The sequence below is a fragment of the Vipera ursinii genome (genome assembly GCF_947247035.1).
Source record: "Vipera ursinii genome assembly, chromosome: 16".
NCBI classification, from domain to species: domain Eukaryota; kingdom Metazoa; phylum Chordata; class Lepidosauria; order Squamata; family Viperidae; genus Vipera; species Vipera ursinii.
Window position 1 is genome coordinate 2,187,545 of NC_139529.1, and position 18,958 is coordinate 2,206,502.

General features: G+C 47.6%; 1 protein-coding gene across 1 annotated transcript; it reads right to left on the reverse strand.

Moving 5' to 3' along the window:
• Positions 1-4,135: 4,135 nt before the first annotated feature.
• On the reverse strand, positions 4,136-7,091 carry LOC310647837 (uncharacterized protein). The gene is made up of 2 exons (XM_083375395.1): positions 7,071-7,091; positions 4,136-6,847 (listed from the first exon to the last, which is right to left on the reverse strand). The coding sequence occupies exon 2, from the start codon at positions 6,758-6,760 to the stop codon at positions 5,393-5,395; it is 1,368 nt and encodes a 455-aa protein (XP_083231521.1). The 5' UTR covers positions 6,761-6,847; positions 7,071-7,091; the 3' UTR covers positions 4,136-5,392.
• Positions 7,092-18,958: the final 11,867 nt, after the last annotated feature.

Genomic DNA, 18,958 nt, shown 5'->3' on the forward strand with positions numbered 1-18,958 from the left:
TAAACTGGATATCCAGAAATATTGAATTTAGTTGTCTCATGAAATCAATCTTATCCTTACGTTTGATGATGGTGAATGTGTCATCAACATATCTTGCCCAAAATTTGGGTTGATAGCTGGCCATTACTTTGCATTCAAGTTGTTGTAAGACTGCTTCTGCGATGATTCCTGAAATGGGGGACCCCATTGGTGTGCCCTTGATTTGTTCATATATCACTCCCTGGAATTTAAAGTGTGTTTTAAAACACAAACCTTCAATGCTTTCTGATGACGCTGGCAGAGGACCAGCGAAAGTAGATATGCTTTAAACCGTTACTTTTTATTGCTTATTATAATCTTTTAATTTTATTTTAATTAATTTTATTGTAATTGGGCTTTAATATTTAATTCTTTCTTAACTATTGTACACTGTATTTTTATTGTATTTATTGCCCTGTACACCGCCCTGAGTCCTTCAGAAGGGCGGTATAGAAATTAAATAATAATAATAATAATAATAATAATAATAATAATAATAATAATAATAATAATAATAATAATAATAATAATAATAATAATAAATTCGTTTTATATACCGCCCTTCTCCCGGAGGACTCAGGGCGGTGTACAGAGCAAAGTAAGTATACAATAAACCAACAATAAAACAAATAAAACCCCAGATCTACAAATAAAACCCCAAATCTATCAGGCCAGGGATGGTAAGTTGAAGTCACCCAAGATCATAATTTTGGGGAACTCAACCACCAGTCCCGAGAGGATGACAAGAAGCTCGGGCAGGGCTGCTGCTACGCGACTAGGTGAAAGTTACACTAGCAGCAAGCCCAACTGAGCCTTAGGGCCACATCTAAGGAGGAGAGACTCATACCCGGCTATTTGGACAACAGTGGCCTCTCGCGGATACAGGTTCTCCCTCACCGCTACCGCCACTCCCCCACCTCTTCCCTGAGCCCGAGGCCTGTGTAGCACCCGGAAACCTGGTGGGCAAAGATCTACCAAAGGGACACCACCCTCAGGTCCTAACCAGGTTTCCGTAATGTAGGCCAGATCCGCATGTTCACTCTCAACCAAATCTCGGATGAGAGAAGCTTTATTGACTATGGATCTGGCATTAAGATATACAAGCCTGAGCTCAGGTGGTTGATTATCTTCGCTCCCGGTACCACGGGCCGAAACCAGAGGGTTGGAGTGCATCACCGCTTGAAGATAGCGGGGACGCACTCCCGGATGTTGATGCGGTCCTCTGTTCGGACACCTACTGCCATTCCCTACCATCGTTGGAATAGGTAATCCCAAACTCCGCTTCGGGGCCCCGAGGGTAGCTAGTCTAAGCTCCCTCTCAGCGTGATCAATCTCAGGCCTGGCCTGAGTAGCGGTTGGTGGACACCTCCCGGTATCTGACCGAAACTCTAAACCCTCCCCTCTCCCTAACCCCATAAAAAATTTAGCTAGAAAATTAACCAGGGGCCTCTTATTAGGTTTGTAACCGAGGCCCCTATCCCTGCCCAGCCATCTCTCTGGGTCCCAACAATTGGGCCCTTCATCAAGAGGTAGATTGGTAAGTGAGGCGGGTCGCATCCAGGAGGAGGGGGAACCCCTAAGGGCGAATAAGGCAGTGATGGAGTACTTGAGACGAGTCATTGATTAAAGAGTGACTTCGTAGCTAATAGACATGTCCGTGTAAGCCATTATTTACAAATGGGGAAGATGTTAGTAAGATGTTAAAGTAATAAGGGACTCAATATTAATTAAAATTAGGTATTATTATAGCAATGAACAACTGCTTTTATCCATCCTGGTGTTCAAAGATTTTATACTTAAATAAATATGCCTGGGATTCATATTTTTAAAATTGTTAAATATATATATATACATATACTGTATATACATAATTATTTGTGTGTGTGTGTGTGTATGTGTCTGTGTCAATTTTTTGGATTGCTAACAATGGGAGACTATTATTATTATTATTATTATTATTATTATTATTATTATTATTATTATTATTATTATTATTATTAAATTTCTATACCGCCCTTCTCCCGAAGGACTCAGGGCAGTGTACAGGGCAATACAATAAAATATAACATATAAAAGTTAAAAAAATATTAAATATTACAGCCCAATTCAATACGTTAATACAATAACATTAAAATAACCCTAAACCCATCAGACCAGGCCGGCTTGTTCAAATAAATATGTTTTTAGATCACGTCGGAAGGAGCGAAGGTCGGGAGCCATCCGGAGCTCCACCGGTAAACGGTTCCAAAGGTCTGGCGCGCGCACAGAGAATGCCCTCCCCCTGGGGGCCGCCAGTCAACACTCTGACCGACGGCACCCTAAGGAGGCCCTCTCTGTGGGAGCGCACTGGACGAAGGGAAGTTGATGCCGGCCACAGGTGCTCCCGTAAGTAACCTGGACCCATGCCATTTAGGGCTTTATAGGTCGTAACCAGCACCTTGAATCTTACCCGGAGGACAACCGGAAGCTAATGCAGCTCGCGGAGTAGAGGTGTTACATGGGAGTATCGGGACACCCCCACCACCACTCGCACGGCCGCATTCTGCACCAGCTGGAGCCTCCGAGTAGTCTTCAAGGGCAGCCCCATGTAGAGAGCGTTGCAGTAGTCCAAATGGGAGGTCACGAGTGCATGAGTGACTGTGCGCAGGGCATCCCGGTCCAGATAGGGCCGCAAGTGGCGCACCAGGCGAACCTGGGCGAAGGCCCCCCTAGTCACAGCTCCTATATGATCTTCCAAAGAGAGCTGTGAGTCTAGGAGGACACCCAAGTTGCGGGCCCTATCTACGGGGGGTAATATCTCACCCCCCATAGTTAACGATGGAACAATCTGAATTTCCCGAGACGCCGGCACACACAGCCACTCAGTCGTCAGGGTTGAGCCGAAGCCTGTTCCTCCCCATCCAGACCCATACCCTTCTGAGATTCGAACCTAGGCTGATTGCACATTAGGCAGTTGTATTAACCTCTAAGCCAGCTGGTATGGCTGACTCGGGTCTTTTCCTGTGTAGGAATGAGGGTGTCTTGGCGACGTCTCGACAAGGTCCCACTTGTCATCTTCAGGTTTCCTGCCTCAGCAGGGGGTTGGGCTAGATGACCTCCAAGGTCCCTTCCAACATACTTATATAATTTTTTCTGTAGGTCTTTGAAGAGGTGATTTGCTCCTGGCTGGAGGATTAGGCTGTTGGCTGAGCCATAGACAGCTTTGATTAATAATACATAATGTGTTTGGTTTATAATACATGTGCCCAGGTGTACATGAATTTTTTCCATGTAATTTTTCTCTTTTGTAAGCCACTCAGTCATTGGGAGATGGGCAATCCTCCAAGCATAACAAAAGAAGTCATACCTAAATAAATGGGCACATCCCCCAAATTCCCTGCCTATAGAAAGGGAGAACATGTGAGCCTAGCACTGTGTGACTGTCAGGAATACACACCAGTTGCCTGAATTTTGGTTATGTAACCATGGGGATCTGCAATGCTCACAATTTATGTTACTTTTTTCAGAGCTGATGTAACTTCAATCACTAAACAAAGCGTTGCAAGTCAAGGACTCTCTCTACAGCCCTTTAAAAATAGCCCTTAATTCAGATACTTGACAGCCGGTTCATATTTATGACAGTTGTAGCATGGGGGATCATGTCTGATGACTTTGCTCCCTATCTTCCCTACAGTCTGACTTCAACCAGGGCTCTGGCGCTGGCCATCTCCTGTGCGCACTCGCTGGTGGGGGGGGGCACTCGCTGGTTCCAGGCCTGCCCCGTGGATCTAAGGCTGAGCATTCTCTGGTTTTGATGGATGCAACCAGGTTGTAGATAACTGCCACCCCACCACCTCCATGGCCCCCTTGCTGCCATAGCCTTGCAGCCATGAGGTTTCCCTTTTACCAGGAGCAGCCCCGCCCACCCACGAGGGATATCAAATTTGACCAGAATTGGTTTCTACGAGAGGCACCTTTTGCTTCAACCTGATGAAGTTGAGGATCTTTCCTTCCGAAGGTACCTAGTTGGAGCAGGTCAGACACCTAGATTCTACCACGGCAAAAGAATAGTTGATTGGATGGAAGAAATCCTGTTAATCAGAAACGTGGGCAGTAAGTTAAACATACCATAATAACATAACCATTTAAAACCATTTTATTAAAAGGAGAACGTTCACATGGGAAAAGGCATCCTGAACCACATAAATCTGTTATGAAAAGATACCATTTCAGCTAGCTGAAACTTTAGCTTGCTATTCAGCCAAGAGAGTGCCTTGTTTTGCAATTAGAAAGTTACAGGCACCTAGAATAATACAAGGTTATCATAAAAATATTAAAGTTACGAGAAAGAGCAACCAGGTGCAAAAAACCCGTTGCTTGGCCCTCAGCAAGGACTGTATTCCTGCAACACAGAGGTCTTCACAGGAGGCAAAGGTTACGGCCCACATAAGGACAGAAAAGGGTAAATTGACACATTGACTCAGTAATAACCAATAGTGCACTTTGTTCTCTGTGTAGAAGGAGGGAGTAGCAGCTTCTGAATCACAAAATAAAATCTCACCAATGAGAAGAAATTGTGATACAAGTTTGTGGAATTGAATACACTTGTACTCATAAGATTACATACCCCTTGAAAGTGTGTAAGATTCAAATTCAATTATTAGGCATTATAGAATAGCAGAATCATTAAACAGAAAGTAGCAATAAAGGGAACAGTAAAATGTTGACACACAAAAGATGAGATGGAAATGAAGGGTAAGTGTTTACACCTTCGAAACTCTAGACATATGGTTTTTCTCCCATGTAAATTCTTTGATGTTTACGAAGGCCACTATTTTCAGTAAAGCTCTTTCCACACTGGAGGCATTTATATGCTTTCTCCCGAATGGATCCTTTGATGTACATAAGTTTCCCCTCAGACTGATGTTCTTTCCACACTGGAGGCATTTATACAGTTTCTCTCCTGAATGGATCCTTTGATGCACATAAAGGCTGGACGTCTGACCAAAGCTCTTTCCGCACTCCAGGCATTTATATGGTTTTTCACCTGAGTGGATCTTTTGATGTCTATAAAGGGTGCTCCGCCAACAGAAGCTCTTTCCACACTCAGAGCATTCATAAGGTTTTTCTCCACTGTGGATCCTTTGATGAATACGAAGGTGTCCACTATCAGAAAAGCTCTTTCCACACTCCAGACATTCATATGGTTTTTCTCCTGTGTGGATCCTTTGAGGTACATAAAGGCTGCTCCTCTGACTGAAGCTCTTTCTACACTCTGTGCATTTATTCGGTTTTTCTCCTGTGTGAATCCTTTGATGTCTACGAAGATGTCCCGTCCAAGTGAAGCTGTTCCCACACTCTGGGCATTCATATGGTTTCTCTCCACTGTGGATACTTAGATGATTTTTAAGAGCTCCCTTTCTTTTGATGGATTCTTCACATTCCGGGCATTTATGTGGTTTGTCTCCTGAGTGGATACTTTGATGTCTATCAAGTTGTCCTGCCTGCCTGAAGCTCCTTCAACACTCTGTGCAATTATTCGGTTTTTCTCCTGTGTGAATCCTTTGATGTCTACGGAGATGTCCTGTCCGAGTGAAGCTCTTTCCACACTCTGGGCATTCATACGGTTCTGAAGGTGTCCTGCCTGCCTGAACCTCCTTCCACACTCCAGGCATTTATGTGGTTTTTCTCCTGTGTGGATTTTTTGATGAATATAAAGGTTTCCCCTATCACTGAACTTCTTTCCACACTCCAGGCATTTATGTGGTTTTTCTCCTGTGTGAATCCTTTGATGTCTATAGAGATGTCCCATCTGAGTGAAGCTCTTTCCACACTCCAGGCATTTATATGGTTTTTCTCCTGTGTGGATCCTTTGATGTTGATAAAGGCTGCTCCTCTGACTGAAGTTCTTTCCACACTCCAGGCATTTATGCTGTGTCTCATCTGAGTGGATTCTTTGATGAACAGAAAAGGTGCTCCTATCACTCAACCTCTTTTCACACTCAAAGCATTCATAAGGTTTTTCTCTAGTGTGGATCCTTTGATGAATACGAAGGTTTCCACTATCAGAAAAGCTCTTTCCACACTCCAGACATTCATATGGTTTTTCTCCTGTGTGGATCCTTTGATGCTGATAAAGGCTGCTCCTCCGACTGAAGCTCTTTCCACACTCCAGACATTCATATGGTTTTTCTCCTGTGTGAATGCTTTGATGTCTATTAAGGCTGCCCCTCTGACTGAAGCTCTTTCCACACTCCAGGCATTTATGCTGGTTCTCTCCAGTGTGGATCCTTTGATGCCTGTAAAGGGTGCCCCTCTGAGTGAAGCTCTTTCCACACTCCAGGCATTTACACAATTTTTCTCCACTGTGGATCCTTTGATGCCTATAAAGATTGCCCTTCACACTGAAGCTCTTTCCACACTCCAGACATTCATATGGTTTTTCTCCAGTGTGGATCCTTTGATGTCTATAAAGGTTGTCCCTCAGATTGAAGCTCTTTCCACACTGCAGACATTCATATGGTTTTTCTTCTGTGTGGATTTTTAAATGCCTTGCAAGATGGTGACTCCTTCTGAAGTATTTTCCACATTCCGGGCACTGATATTTCTCTCCTCCCTTCTGGATTCTGTGACGTTTCCCGAGTCTCCAGCCTCTTCTGAGGGACCCTCCGCCCTCCAGGCCCGTCTCGGGGTCTCCGCCCGTTTCCCGCTCCCCGCTTCGCCCTCCAGGCGATCTCCTTTCCCGGAGTCCCCTTCGGCCCATCCCTTCCGCGCCTTCCCCGCAGTCTCCTCCAGGGGCTGCTCCGCGGGGCCTCCTTCCTTCCTTCCTCCGCCGGGCTCGCCCGAAGTCCTGCAGGGGCGAAGGGGGAGAGGCGGGTCACGGCTTCGTCCCTTCCCCGGAGGGGAGTCCCAGCCCCGCCCGGGGAGGAAGGCCGAAACCTCGGCCTCTCAGTGAGACTTTCCGGCCAGGCCTCCCTCCCAGCACCCCTCCCGCCAGACCAGGCCTCTCCCTCCCTCCCTCCTCTGCCAGAGAGCCTCTCGGACTGCGACTCCCGGCATCCCTTGCGCCCTACCAGGGTCCGAGCCCGTCCGTGGGCGAGTTAATTAGGACGCACCAGTTCTTTTCGTTTACGGAAGTGGAGGCGGAATCTCTCTGAGCGCCGTTTCCTCTATAAGCTCCGCCTGTTCCTCTTAGGAGTCCTCTTGCCAATCACCGTCCTCTCCCGAGTGACCAATCTGCGCCCTTCTTCCTGGAATCAGCCAGAGGGCGCCTGCGCAGTATCGAGGGGCGTGCTAGACTCGGCGCGGAACCAATTAAGCGCCTCAATGTGCACGCCCTTTTCCTGGAAGCTCCGCCTATTTCTCTCCAGGGACCGCCCCGAGCTGTCCTCCTGCCAATCGCTGCCATCGCCAGAGCGAGCAATCGGCGTCCTCCTTCCTCGAATCAGATGGCGGCTGCGCAGAAGCGGTGGGAGTTTTATTGCCGGGGCGGAGATGAGGGGAGGGGCTCCCTTTGAACTTGGGGGTCCGCTCTTCCCCGCCCCGCATCCAGGCATCCCCCCCTTAACATCTGGGCCTCTCGGACCTCTTGGCCTCCTGAGGTCGAATCCTCCAGAAAGGGAAACCTTTTCCTCCGTCGCCCCCCCCCCCAAATGCGCCCCTCTCCCCCGGGAAGCCTGGCCCGGGACCCTCGGCCTTGGGGGGCTCCCCGCATTCCATGCACTCCCCAAAGGCTGGAGGGATTCCTGCTCCTGCCGCTCTCAGGCTCCAGCCAGCTTCTCCTTGGCTGCGAGATCCGATGCCGGAGCCCAGCGACACCCTCCAGGTGCTTTTAGACGTAGGCAGGGCGTTCTCTTACCGGCCAACAGAGCAACCGAGCTGGAAGGGACCTTGGAGGTCTTCTAGTCGAGCCCCAGCTCCAGCAGGAGACCCTCAGTGATTCCAGACAAGGGGGGATACGCTGGGTATGGAGGAGCTGGGAGGCTCTTTACTGGCTTCTACGTTCTGCTTTTATTAAAGAGTGTGGTATAAATGTAATGAATGCCTACGTGCCCCTGGCTAGCACCTGTTATTCGGTAGAACTCTCCTAAGATTTTTATCATCACTTCTGATCAAAGAGAAGGGCTGAGTTTAATAAACAAGAGGAAGAACTGCTGTTATTCTCTGAAGCTCTCTAGACCCTTTGATTCGATAACCCTGTCCATAGAGGGCTTTAAAGCCATAAGACTTACTCTTTTTGGTGCCCTTCTGTTATGGCTTTCTAAGGAAGAAACAGTTTATTGCGGCAGGGCAAGGCGAAGTCTGGAAAGCCAGCGCAGAGCAAAGGGGATTCTTTTCTTTTCTAAGAATGCATCTTTGGCCGATTTGGTGCCCATCCTGTCACCACCAATATTACTAAGTTGGTTTCCTTTGCAAATCTTTAATTTTTCCAATCTTATTTTCTGAAAAATGCAATAGTCTGGTAGGACAGGTAACCTGGAAGACACCAACAATGACGGTGTAACTGCTTTTGGTTACCCACAGCTTCTGATTAAATGTCCTTAAAGAATTTTCAGGGTCACAAATTCTGCTTTTAACACAGCACCTTTAAATGTCAATCAAGTTGTAGGGGGGAGTGTGAGCCAATAAACTGTGGGGAGCCCCCTCTTGTTCCACACTCCCTTCTCTTGAATTGCATTGTGTGAAGGGGCTTAATTTGCCGACGCCACATCAAGCAACGAGATGGTTAGGTGGCTCTATCCACTGACTGACTATTCAGGGACAGAAGAGAGGAAGAGCAGCTTTTTAGCTCCTCTCTCCCTGTCAGAAGGCAAGGCCAAGATGGGCCTTTCTGCTCTCTGGGATTACCACAAACTGCGCATGAGAAGAATCCCAGTAGCCCTGAAGCCATGGCTGAGGTGAGACCCCAAGCACAGTGGTGGGAGGTTTGCAATCAGACCTGGAAGGGACCTTGGAGGTCTTCTAGTCCAGCCCCCTGCATGAGCAGGACATCCTATACCAGGGGTAGGCAACTTTGGCTTTTTTATGACTCGTGGACTTCAACTCCCAGAATTATTCAGCCAGCATGGAGGAAATTTTGACCCCTTTATGTCTTGTGCACTTCAACTCCCAGAACTCCTGAGCCAGCATGGGGGAACTATGGCCCCCTCATGACTCACACACTTCAACTCCCAGAATTCCTCAGCCAGCATGGAGGAAATTTTGACCCCTTTATGTCTTGTGCACTTCAACTCCCAGAACTCCTGAGCCAGCATGGGGGAACTATGGCCCCCTCATGACTCACAGACTTCAACTCCCAGAATTCTTCAGCCAGCATGGAGGAAATTTTGACCCCTTTATGTCTTGTGCACTTCAACTCCCAGAATTCCTGAGCCAGCATGTGGGAACTATGGCCCCCTCATGACTCACACACTTCAACTCCCAGAATTCCTCAGCCAGCATGGAGGAAATTTTGACCCCTTTATGTCTTGTGCACTTCAACTCCCAGAACTCCTGAGCCAGCATGGGGGAACTATGGCCCCCTCATGACTCACAGACTTCAACTCCCAGAATTCTTCAGCCAGCATGGAGGAAATTTTGACCCCTTTATGTCTTGTGCACTTCAACTCCCAGAACTTCTGAGCCAGCATGGGGGAACTATGGCCCCCTCATGACTCACAGATTTCAACTCCCAGAATTCCTCAGCCAGCATGGAGGAAACTTTGGCCCCTTCATGACTCGCGGAGTTCGACTCCAAAATTCCTGAGCCAGCATAGGAGAACTTTGGCCCCTTTATGGCTTGTGGACTTCAACTCCCAGAAGTCCTGAGACAGGAATTAAGTGCCCCAGTTCTGTTTGATCCCGGAAGGTGAAGGCGGGACTTCTCTGCCTGCCCTTTTCTTGGGAGCTCTTTCTCTTTCGCTTGAAGGGACCGCCCCTAGGAGTTATGGTAATCGTCGCCCTCGCCAGAGCGACCAATCGGCGGCGTCCTTCCATCCATAATCCATTTGGCATCTCCGCAGTAGCGAAGGTTTTCTTTTGGAAGGGGAGCGAGGGGCTCCCTTTGATCTTTGGGGTTCTGTCTTCCCACCCCCCCTACCCCGCATCCAGGCCGGCGGAGCTGACGGGCCTCCCGGGCTGTGTCTCTCCCCAGGCAGGGCAGGGGGGAGTTGGGGGGGCGCTTCCTTATTCCTCCGGGGGGCCTCCGGCCAGGCCCCCCCGCAGCCCCCAGGCACCCGCCCTCCCGGGTGGGGGTCGGAGCACATGGGGAGAAGGGCGGGGGAGGCGGCAGAGCAGCCTTCCCATATCTGGGGGGGCGCCCCGAGGAGGAGGGAGCCAGGCTCTTCCCCGAAGCCCCCCCCGAAGGCGGGAGAAGCAGCGATGGAGGGTAAGCGAGCAGGGAGGAAGGAGGAATTTCCTGACAGGGAGAAGAATTAACCAGTGGAACTACCTGCCACCAGAAGCTGAACGTGCTCCAACACTGGAGGTTTTAAAGAAGAGACTGGACAGCCATTTGTCTGAAATGGTGTAGGGCTTCCTGCCTGAGCAGGGGGTTGGACTAGAAGACCTCCAAGTTCCCTTCTAACTTACTCATTTATACATACATACAGCCTACAAGGTCCTTCCAAGCTCTTGTGATACTGATCTAATGAATGATCCCGCCTTTCTTGGGGGTTTGGCTCATCGGAGCTTCTGCCTCTCCATTCCCTTCCTCTGCATTCACACTGGATCCTCCATGCAAGGGAGTGGGGGGGGGCAGAAGATGTGCCCCCAGCATTACGCTATCATGGCTATCTGATGATACACCGCTGTAGAAATACTTTTCGCAGATCCTGTCTTGCATATCTGCAGTAGAAACCAATATCGATCTGCGACACATTTTGTACATCCTGTCTAGATTATCCACTGTCAATCATGTTTTAGTAAAAGTTCCTGTTTGGACAATCCTGTCTCCAAAATTTCTTTCCTAAGATGTGGACCGGCGTGGGTCCAGACACCTGATCAGGTCAGCCAGGCTGTTGCTTGGAAGCTGCAGAGCAGGTTGTTGGAACTGATTTCCTGGGTAAAGGAGGAACTTTTCCCGGGGTATCCAGCAGGGGTGGTGGTGGTGGAGCAATCTTGGATTTGTCTATATGAAAAAAGAAAAAAAAAACCTCAGGGGGCCACGAACACACCACCAGTGTTCCTGGCGTTTGATAGAAGGCAGCGGAAATTGGAGAACAGCATTTCTCTGGCACTGAAAACTTCTTTTCTGCCTAGGCATATAATATAGCTGATGCAAGTGACTTTAGGCAAACAAAGCTACTCTTGGCCAGGAAGCCACTGATGGGGACTTTGGAGCTATTTCCCTCCGCACCCGCCACTGCTTTTTGGCCCCCATGGTCCAAGGGCCCTTGCACCTGCTGAGGAACCACCAGAGAGGTCAGGGGAGCACTTTGAAGGACCCAACTGCCATCCTTACTGTGGGAGCTGCCAAAGCCACCTGGGTTCTTGAGATGGAATTAGATCAGAGTAGCAGCTCTGCTAACAGCCATCAGGGGGCAGCAAAGGACCAGACTTTGCGCCATCTGCTGGCCCTCCCTGAGATGCTCAGCCCCAATTTTTCTTTGAAGGGCCACTCCTAGCCTGCTTTCCTGCCAAGGAGGAGGGGCACTGGGTCTCTCCAGATTAACGCCTCACAACCACCTGACCAGGTAGTCTGCCCAACATGCTCTAGAGCAGGCATGTCAAACTCTGCCTCTCCATTCCCTTCCTCTGCATTCACACTGGAACCTCCATGCAAGGGAGAGGCGGGAGGAGAAGATGGAGTCGCAGGCAGTGTTTGATTTTGAAGATTTCTATTCCAATGATGTTTTTTCGAAATGTTTTTCCCCAGTTCTGCCCTCGCAAAGTGGAGGGAGGAAAGGGGGGAGGACGAAGGGGAGGAGACGCTGCCAGAAAATGGCCCCGAGGACCACCTTTCCCAGCCTCTCGGGGTGCGTTGGACTGGGGTAGATTTGGGGTGCTGTATAACATCTAACGCTGCTGCCCCTTTGGGGCTTCTTTGAGAGGAGGTTGCAAGATTTGGCTTTGGCTAGTCTAGTGAAAAGAATAAGGGTGACCTGATAGCAGCATTTCAGTATTTGAGGGGGTGCCACAAAGAAGATGGGGTCCACCTACTTCCAAAGCATCAGAAGGCAAGATAACAAACTGGATGGAAACTAATCAGAGAGAGAAAAGAAGAAATAAGGGGCGCCCTGGGGGCCGCGGGGGGAGCCTGGCCGGAGCCCCCCCGGAGGAATAAGGGAGGAAGCGCCCCCCCAACTCCCCCCCGCCCTGCCTGGGGAGAGACCCCGGAGGGGGAGGGAGGGACGCAGACGCAGCCCGGGAGGCCCGTCAGCTCCGCCGGCCTGGATGCGGGGGGGGGGGCGAAGGGGCGAAGACGGGACCCCAGAATTGTAGCAGAATTCCCCTTTGCGGCGGGACGAAGACTGACTTCGCTACTACGCAGGCGCCATGTAGCTGATGGATGCAAGGAGGACGCCGATTGGTCGCTCTGGCGAGAGCGGCTATTGCCAGGAGGACTCGTAGGGGCGGTCCCTTCAAGCGAAAGAGGAAGAGCAACCAGCAAAAGGGCGCGCATGGAACTCTCGCCTCCACTTCCGGGAACGAATCGAACTGAGGCGCTTAATTGACTCGGCCGCGGACTGGCTCGGAGCCAGGTAGGGCGCAAGGGATGTCGGGAGTCGCAGTCCGAGCTCTTCTCTGGCGGAGAAAGGGGGGAGGGGGGAGCCCGAGGCCTGGTCTGGCGGGAGGGGCGCTGGGAGGGAGCCCTGCCCGGAAAGTCTCACTGAGAGGCCGAGGCTTCGGCCTTCTTCCCGGACGGGGCTGGGACTTCACTCTGGGGAAGAAACGAAGCCGTGACCCGCCTCTCCCCCTTCACCCCTGCAGGACTTCGGGCGAGCCCGACGGAGGAAGGAAGGAAGGAAGCCCCGCGGAGCAGCCCCTGGAGGAGACGGCGGGGAAGGCCCGAAAGGGATGGGCCGAAGGGGACTCCGGGAAAGGAGGCCGCCTAGAGGGCGAAGCGGGGAGCGGGAAACGGGCAGAGACCCCGAGACGGGCCTGGAGGGCGGAGGGTCCCTCAGAAGAGGCGGGCAACTCGGGAAACGCCACAGAATCCAGGAGGGAGGAAAGAAATATCAGTGCCCGGAATGTGGAAAATCCTTTAAAAGAAATGGAGATCTTAAAAACCATCTAAGAATCCACACTGGAGAAAAACCACATAAATGCCTGGAATGTGGAAAGAGCTTCAGTCTGAGGGGAAACCTTTATGTACATCAAAGGATCCACACAGGAGAGAAACCGCATAAATGCCTGGAGTGTGGAAAGAGCTTCAGTCAGAGGGGACACCTTTATGTACATCAAACAATCCACTCAGGAGAGAAACCGCATAAATGCCTGGAGTGTGGAAAGAGCTTCAGTCAGAGGGGAAGCCTTTATGTACATCAAACAATCCACTCAGGAGAGAAAGCACATAAATGCCTGGAGTGTGGAAAGAGCTTCAGTCAGAGGGGAAGCCTTTATGTACATCAAAGGATCCACTCAGGAGAGAAACCACATAAATGCCTGGAATGTGGAAAGAGCTTCAGTCTGAGGGGACACCTTTATAGACATCAAAGGATCCACACAGGAGAGAAACCACATAAATGCCTGGAGTGTGGAAAGAGCTTCAGTCAGAGGGGACACCTTTATGTACATCAAACAATCCACTCAGGAGAGAAACCACATAAATGCCTGGAGTGTGGAAAGAGCTTCAGTCAGAGGGGAAGCCTTTATGTACATGAAAGGCTCCACTCAGGAGAGAAACCACATAAATGCCTGGAATGTGGAAAGAGCTTCAGTGTGAGGGGACACCTTTATAGACATCAAAGGATCCACACAGGAGAGAAACCACATAAATGCCTGGAGTGTGGAAAGAGCTTCAGTCAGAGGGGACACCTTTATGTACATCAAACAATCCACTCAGGAGAGAAACCACATAAATGCCTGGAGTGTGGAAAGTGCTTCACTTGGAAGGAAAGCCTTTATGTACATCAAAAGATCCACTCAGGAGAGAAACCACATAAATGCCTGGAGTGTGGAAAGACCTTCAGTCAGAGGAGACACCTTTATGTACATCAAACAATCCACTCAGGAGAGAAACCACATAAATGCCTGGAGTGTGGAAAAAGCTTCAGTCACAGGGGAAGCCTTCATGTACATGAAAGGTTCCACTCAGGAGAGAAACCACATAAATGCCTCGAGTGTGGAAAGAGCTTCAGTCAGAGGGGACACCTTTATAGACATCAAAGGATCCACTCAGGAGAGAAACCACATAAATGCCTTTGAATGTGGAAAGAGCTTCACTCAGAGGGGAAACCTTTATGTACATCAAATGATCCACACAACAGAAAACCCGTATAAATGTCTGGAGTGTGGAAAGAGCTTCATTCATCTGGGAAAACTTTATACACATCAAAGAATCCACACGGGAGAAAATATTTAAATGTCTGGAATGTGGAAAGACCTTTACTAAGAACATAAATGCCTAGAATGTAGAAAGACCTTCAGTCTGAGGGGACACCTTTATAGACATCAAAGGATCCACACAGGAGAAAAACCATTTAAATGCCTGGAATGTGGAAAGAGCTTCACTCAGAGGGGAAACCTTTATGTACATCAAATGATCCACACAACAGAAAACCTGCATGAATGTCTGGAGTGTTGTGGGTTTTTTGCACCCGGCGGGCTCCTCATGAACTTGACACATCTCTCTGAGCGTTCTCGGGATGAGGGCCCAGACCGAAGTCCCAAGCTCTCTTTTATTGAGATACCAGCAACGCATCAGCAACAAGCAATTAGCAACAAGCAATTATCTAAGCGTTAACATTTCAGCTATCCATCAAGCAGTTATCTTAAGGTTACGAATGGTTACATCTCAGCCATACACTAAGCAATTATCTTAAGGTTATAAATCAGCTACATATCTGTATGGAATGTCTTTGTTCTTGTAACTATCTTGTATGTGTTACTTTCTTCTACGTGTTCCAACGGGTGTCCGTCTGCACGTAGCAAGGTCATCTGATTTTTGGTAAACTGCAACTTATGCACAGAAACGAAACTTGTCTCTGCCCTGAGCCAGACCTGCGCCATTTTATGTGAGCCTAAGGTGGAAATATCACAGGTTTCCTACAAGTGTGGAAAGAGATTCATTCATCTGGGAAAACTTTATGCACATCTAAGAACCCACAGAGGAGAAAAACCACATAAATGCCTGGAGTGTGGAAGGAGCTTAAGTCAGGCAGGATATCTCCATAGACATCAAAGGATTCACACAGGAGAAAACCCGAATGAATGCACAGAGTGTGGAAAGAGCTTCAGTAGGAGGAGCAGCCTTTATATACATCAAACGATCCACACAGGAGAAACACCATATGAATCCCTGGAGTGTGGAAAGAGCTTTAGTGATAGGAGCACCTTTCATGTTCATCAAAGAATCCACTCAGGAGAAAAACCAAATAAATGCCTGGAGTGTGGAAATTGCTTCAGTCGGAGGAGCAACCTTTATGTACATCAAAGGATCCATTCAGTGGAAAAAGCATATAAATGCCTCCAGTGTGGAAAGAGCTTTACTGAAAATAGGGGTCTTTGTAAACATCAAAGAATTCACACGAGGAAAACCATATGTCTAGAGTTTGGAAGGTGTGAACACGTACGCTTCATTGCCACCTCATCCTTTGTGTGTCACCATTTTACTGTTCCCTTTATTGCTACTGTTTAATGATTTTGCTATTCTGCGATGTCTAATAGTTGAATTTGAATCTTACACACTTTTCAAAGGGTACGTAATCTTATGAGTAGAAGTATTCATTTCCACAAACCCATATCACAATTTCTTCTCATTGGTGAGATTTCATTTTGAGATTCAGAGGCTTCTACTGGGATGTTCTGAAGAAACTTAGCAATTTCCACTGTGCCCAGGGTTCTTTCCATGGGCCTGGAAATCAGACCCTTCTCCTGGGTTAATTTTCCCCTTGAAATAGGACTCTCGCCTCTTCCGTACCTTTTGGCACACTGCCTCCTTCCAAACAAGAGAACAAACTTATTTATTTATTTATTTATGGGATTTATATCCCGCCCTATCTCCCGAGGGACTCAGGGCGGCTAACAACAACAGAACCTAAAGGTCTCTGTACAGTAAATTAAAAATAAAAATTTGAAATAAATTAAAATAAATTAAAGAATAGAGTTCGAGTTGTAAACATAATTAAAATCCCTGTCAGTCTAGGTCAGCCAGGTGGAAAAGGAGTGTTTTGAGGCCGCGGCGAAAGGACTGGAGATCTTGGGCCATCCAAAGCTCAGGGGAGCTGGTTCCACAGGGCTGGCGCTCGCACAGACAAGGCTCTTCCCCTGGGGGTCGCAAGCCGACATTGTCTAGCTGACGGTACCCTGAGGAGGCCTTCTCTGTGTGAGCGTACTGGGCGATGGGAATTCGTTCCATCCAACTCTCATTACAGAATCAATTAATGAGTCAATTTACCCTTGTCTCTCCTTATGCTGGTCATAAGCTTTGCCTCTTGTGGAGACCTCTGTATTGCAGGAATACAGTCCTTGCTGAGGGCCAAGCAATGGGTTTCTTGCACTTGGTTGTGCTTTCTTGTAACTTTAATAATTTTATGATAGCCGTCTAATATTATAGGTGCCTGTAACTTTCTAACTGCAAAACAAGGCACTCTGTCAGGCTGAATAGCAAAGGACTTTTTCAGTTGTACATGCTAAAGTTTCAGCTGGCCGAAATGGTATCTTTTCACAACAGAATTCTGTGGCTCATGATGCTCAGGATCCCTTTCCCCATGCGAACGTTCTCTTTTTAATACAATGGTTTTAAATGGTTATGTTATTATGGGATGTTTAACTTATTCTCCATGTTTCTGATTAACAGGATTTCTAACGTCCAATCAACTGTTCTTTTCTACTTTTTCTACTGTATGTGTCCTGTGCTCTTTTCATTAAGAGAAAACTCCTTGTGAGATTAATAAATTGCCTTTAAATGATCTTCTAATTTGAACAAGTGTGCCAATGGTACAATCTAGGTGTCTGACCTGCCCCAACTGGGTCCCTTACAAAGGAAAAACCCTCAACTTCATCAGATTGAAGTAAAAGGTGCCTCTGCTGGAAACGAGTTCTGGGCTTCTGTGGTCTTTGTCACCTGTCATTTCCCACCTTTCCGTTTCCCATCACGTAGAAACATATTTTCCATTTGTCTAAATACAGCCCTGGGAGACTGAAGAGATACCAGGTTGATTAGCACATTTCATACAAATGCTGAATGAGAAAAAGTAACATCCCTTTGTATTCTCCATGTTCATCCAGATTTTTCTCAAATGTAGGTTTAAAATCTATAAAGGCTTCATGCAGTGATTTTGTCCATGCCATTTTGTTTTACTTTGAAGAATGCTAGTCATAAATCAAAATTTACACCCAATGTATTATGCAAGGAACTGTCAATGCTGTTTCATTGCATCAGTTTCAACTGATTTCACACTAGATTGAGATTTGATAAAAAGTTACCCCTACTTTTTGCTTCAACAGGTGGACTCGACCATTCACCTTGTCCTCTGAAACTTAATAGCAATAAAGTTGGAAGGGACCTTGTAGGTCACCTAGTCCAACCCCCTGCTCAGACAGGAAACCCTATACCATTTCAGACAAATGGCTGTGTAAAGTATTTGAGGGACTCAAACTGGGCAAAGTATTTATGCTGGTGGTTGACTGGAGCAGAACCAGGTGGAAGAATTCTTGGTCTCTGTTTTGTGTCTGCAATCTGTATTTTTATGAGGGGGCAGTTTTGGGCTCCTTATCTCTCCTTCAGGAAAGGTTTCAGCTGGAACCAGGATTGCCACCGAGACGGGGCAACTGAGAGACCGACTTGAATTCAGCCAGGAAGTAATGAAGGCTGGACTTGGACAACAGCCAGAAATCCAACTCTTCTCAACACTGCCACACTTAGCAAATGTGAATGTGGGTGTTAGATGCTATGGAGAGAGTAGTGTTGCGTGAATCAAATCAAAATTTACTGGTCTGGCCAGGATATGTCTAGCTCTGGAGCAGACATGTGAAACACAAGGCCCATGGGCCACATCCCGCCTGCAATGTTGTCCGTCTGTCCCGGGGACCTGCTCTGGAACAACAAAAGACCACCCCAGGCCAATTTTACACAAGGTAATCTAAATACTTAGCATTTCACACACACACACACACACACACTATACGTCTATATATATATATATATATATATATATATATATATATATATATATATATATATATATATATATATATATATATATATATATATATATATATATATATATATATATATACTATACATTTTTGAAGAGGAGATTTGCTCCTGGCTGGGGAATTAGGCTGTTGGCTGAGCCATAGAAAACTTTGATTTATAATACATGATGTGTTTGGTTTATAATACATGTGTAGGTGAATTTTTCCCATGTAATTTTGGGAGATGGGCCATCCTCCGAGTGTAACTAAAGAAGTCATACCTAAATAAACGGGCACATCCCCCAAATTCCCTGCCCTTGGATATCCCAGAAAGCCACTTTTGAACATCCCTGAGTGTATCCTGGCTTCTCTGTTAGGTATGCGGGATACAATCTGTGAAAACTATTTCTAGGGTGGCTTATCATCATGGAGTCATGGTAGTGAAATGCTCGGGATGCAACAACGATCATATGTTTGCTGATAACTTGGGCTGTTCTTCATGGTTTGCTACTTCAGCTGGAATTAGTTCCTGGGAACAGTTCAGAGCCAACAGGTTATTAGTGAAGGCAAATTCTAATTTAGAATAGAGGTGGAAGGGGTCTTGGAGGTCTGGTCAGGACCCACCCAAATCCACATCTTAGGAAAGAAAGAACTCTTGAAACAGGAATTATTCAAAAGGAGC

Excerpts from the sequence above, each read along its gene's own strand:
- LOC310647837 (XM_083375395.1), bottom strand. The coding sequence starts at position 6,760 with ATGGGCCGAAGGGGACTCCGGGAAAGGAGATCGCCTGGAGGGCGAAGC.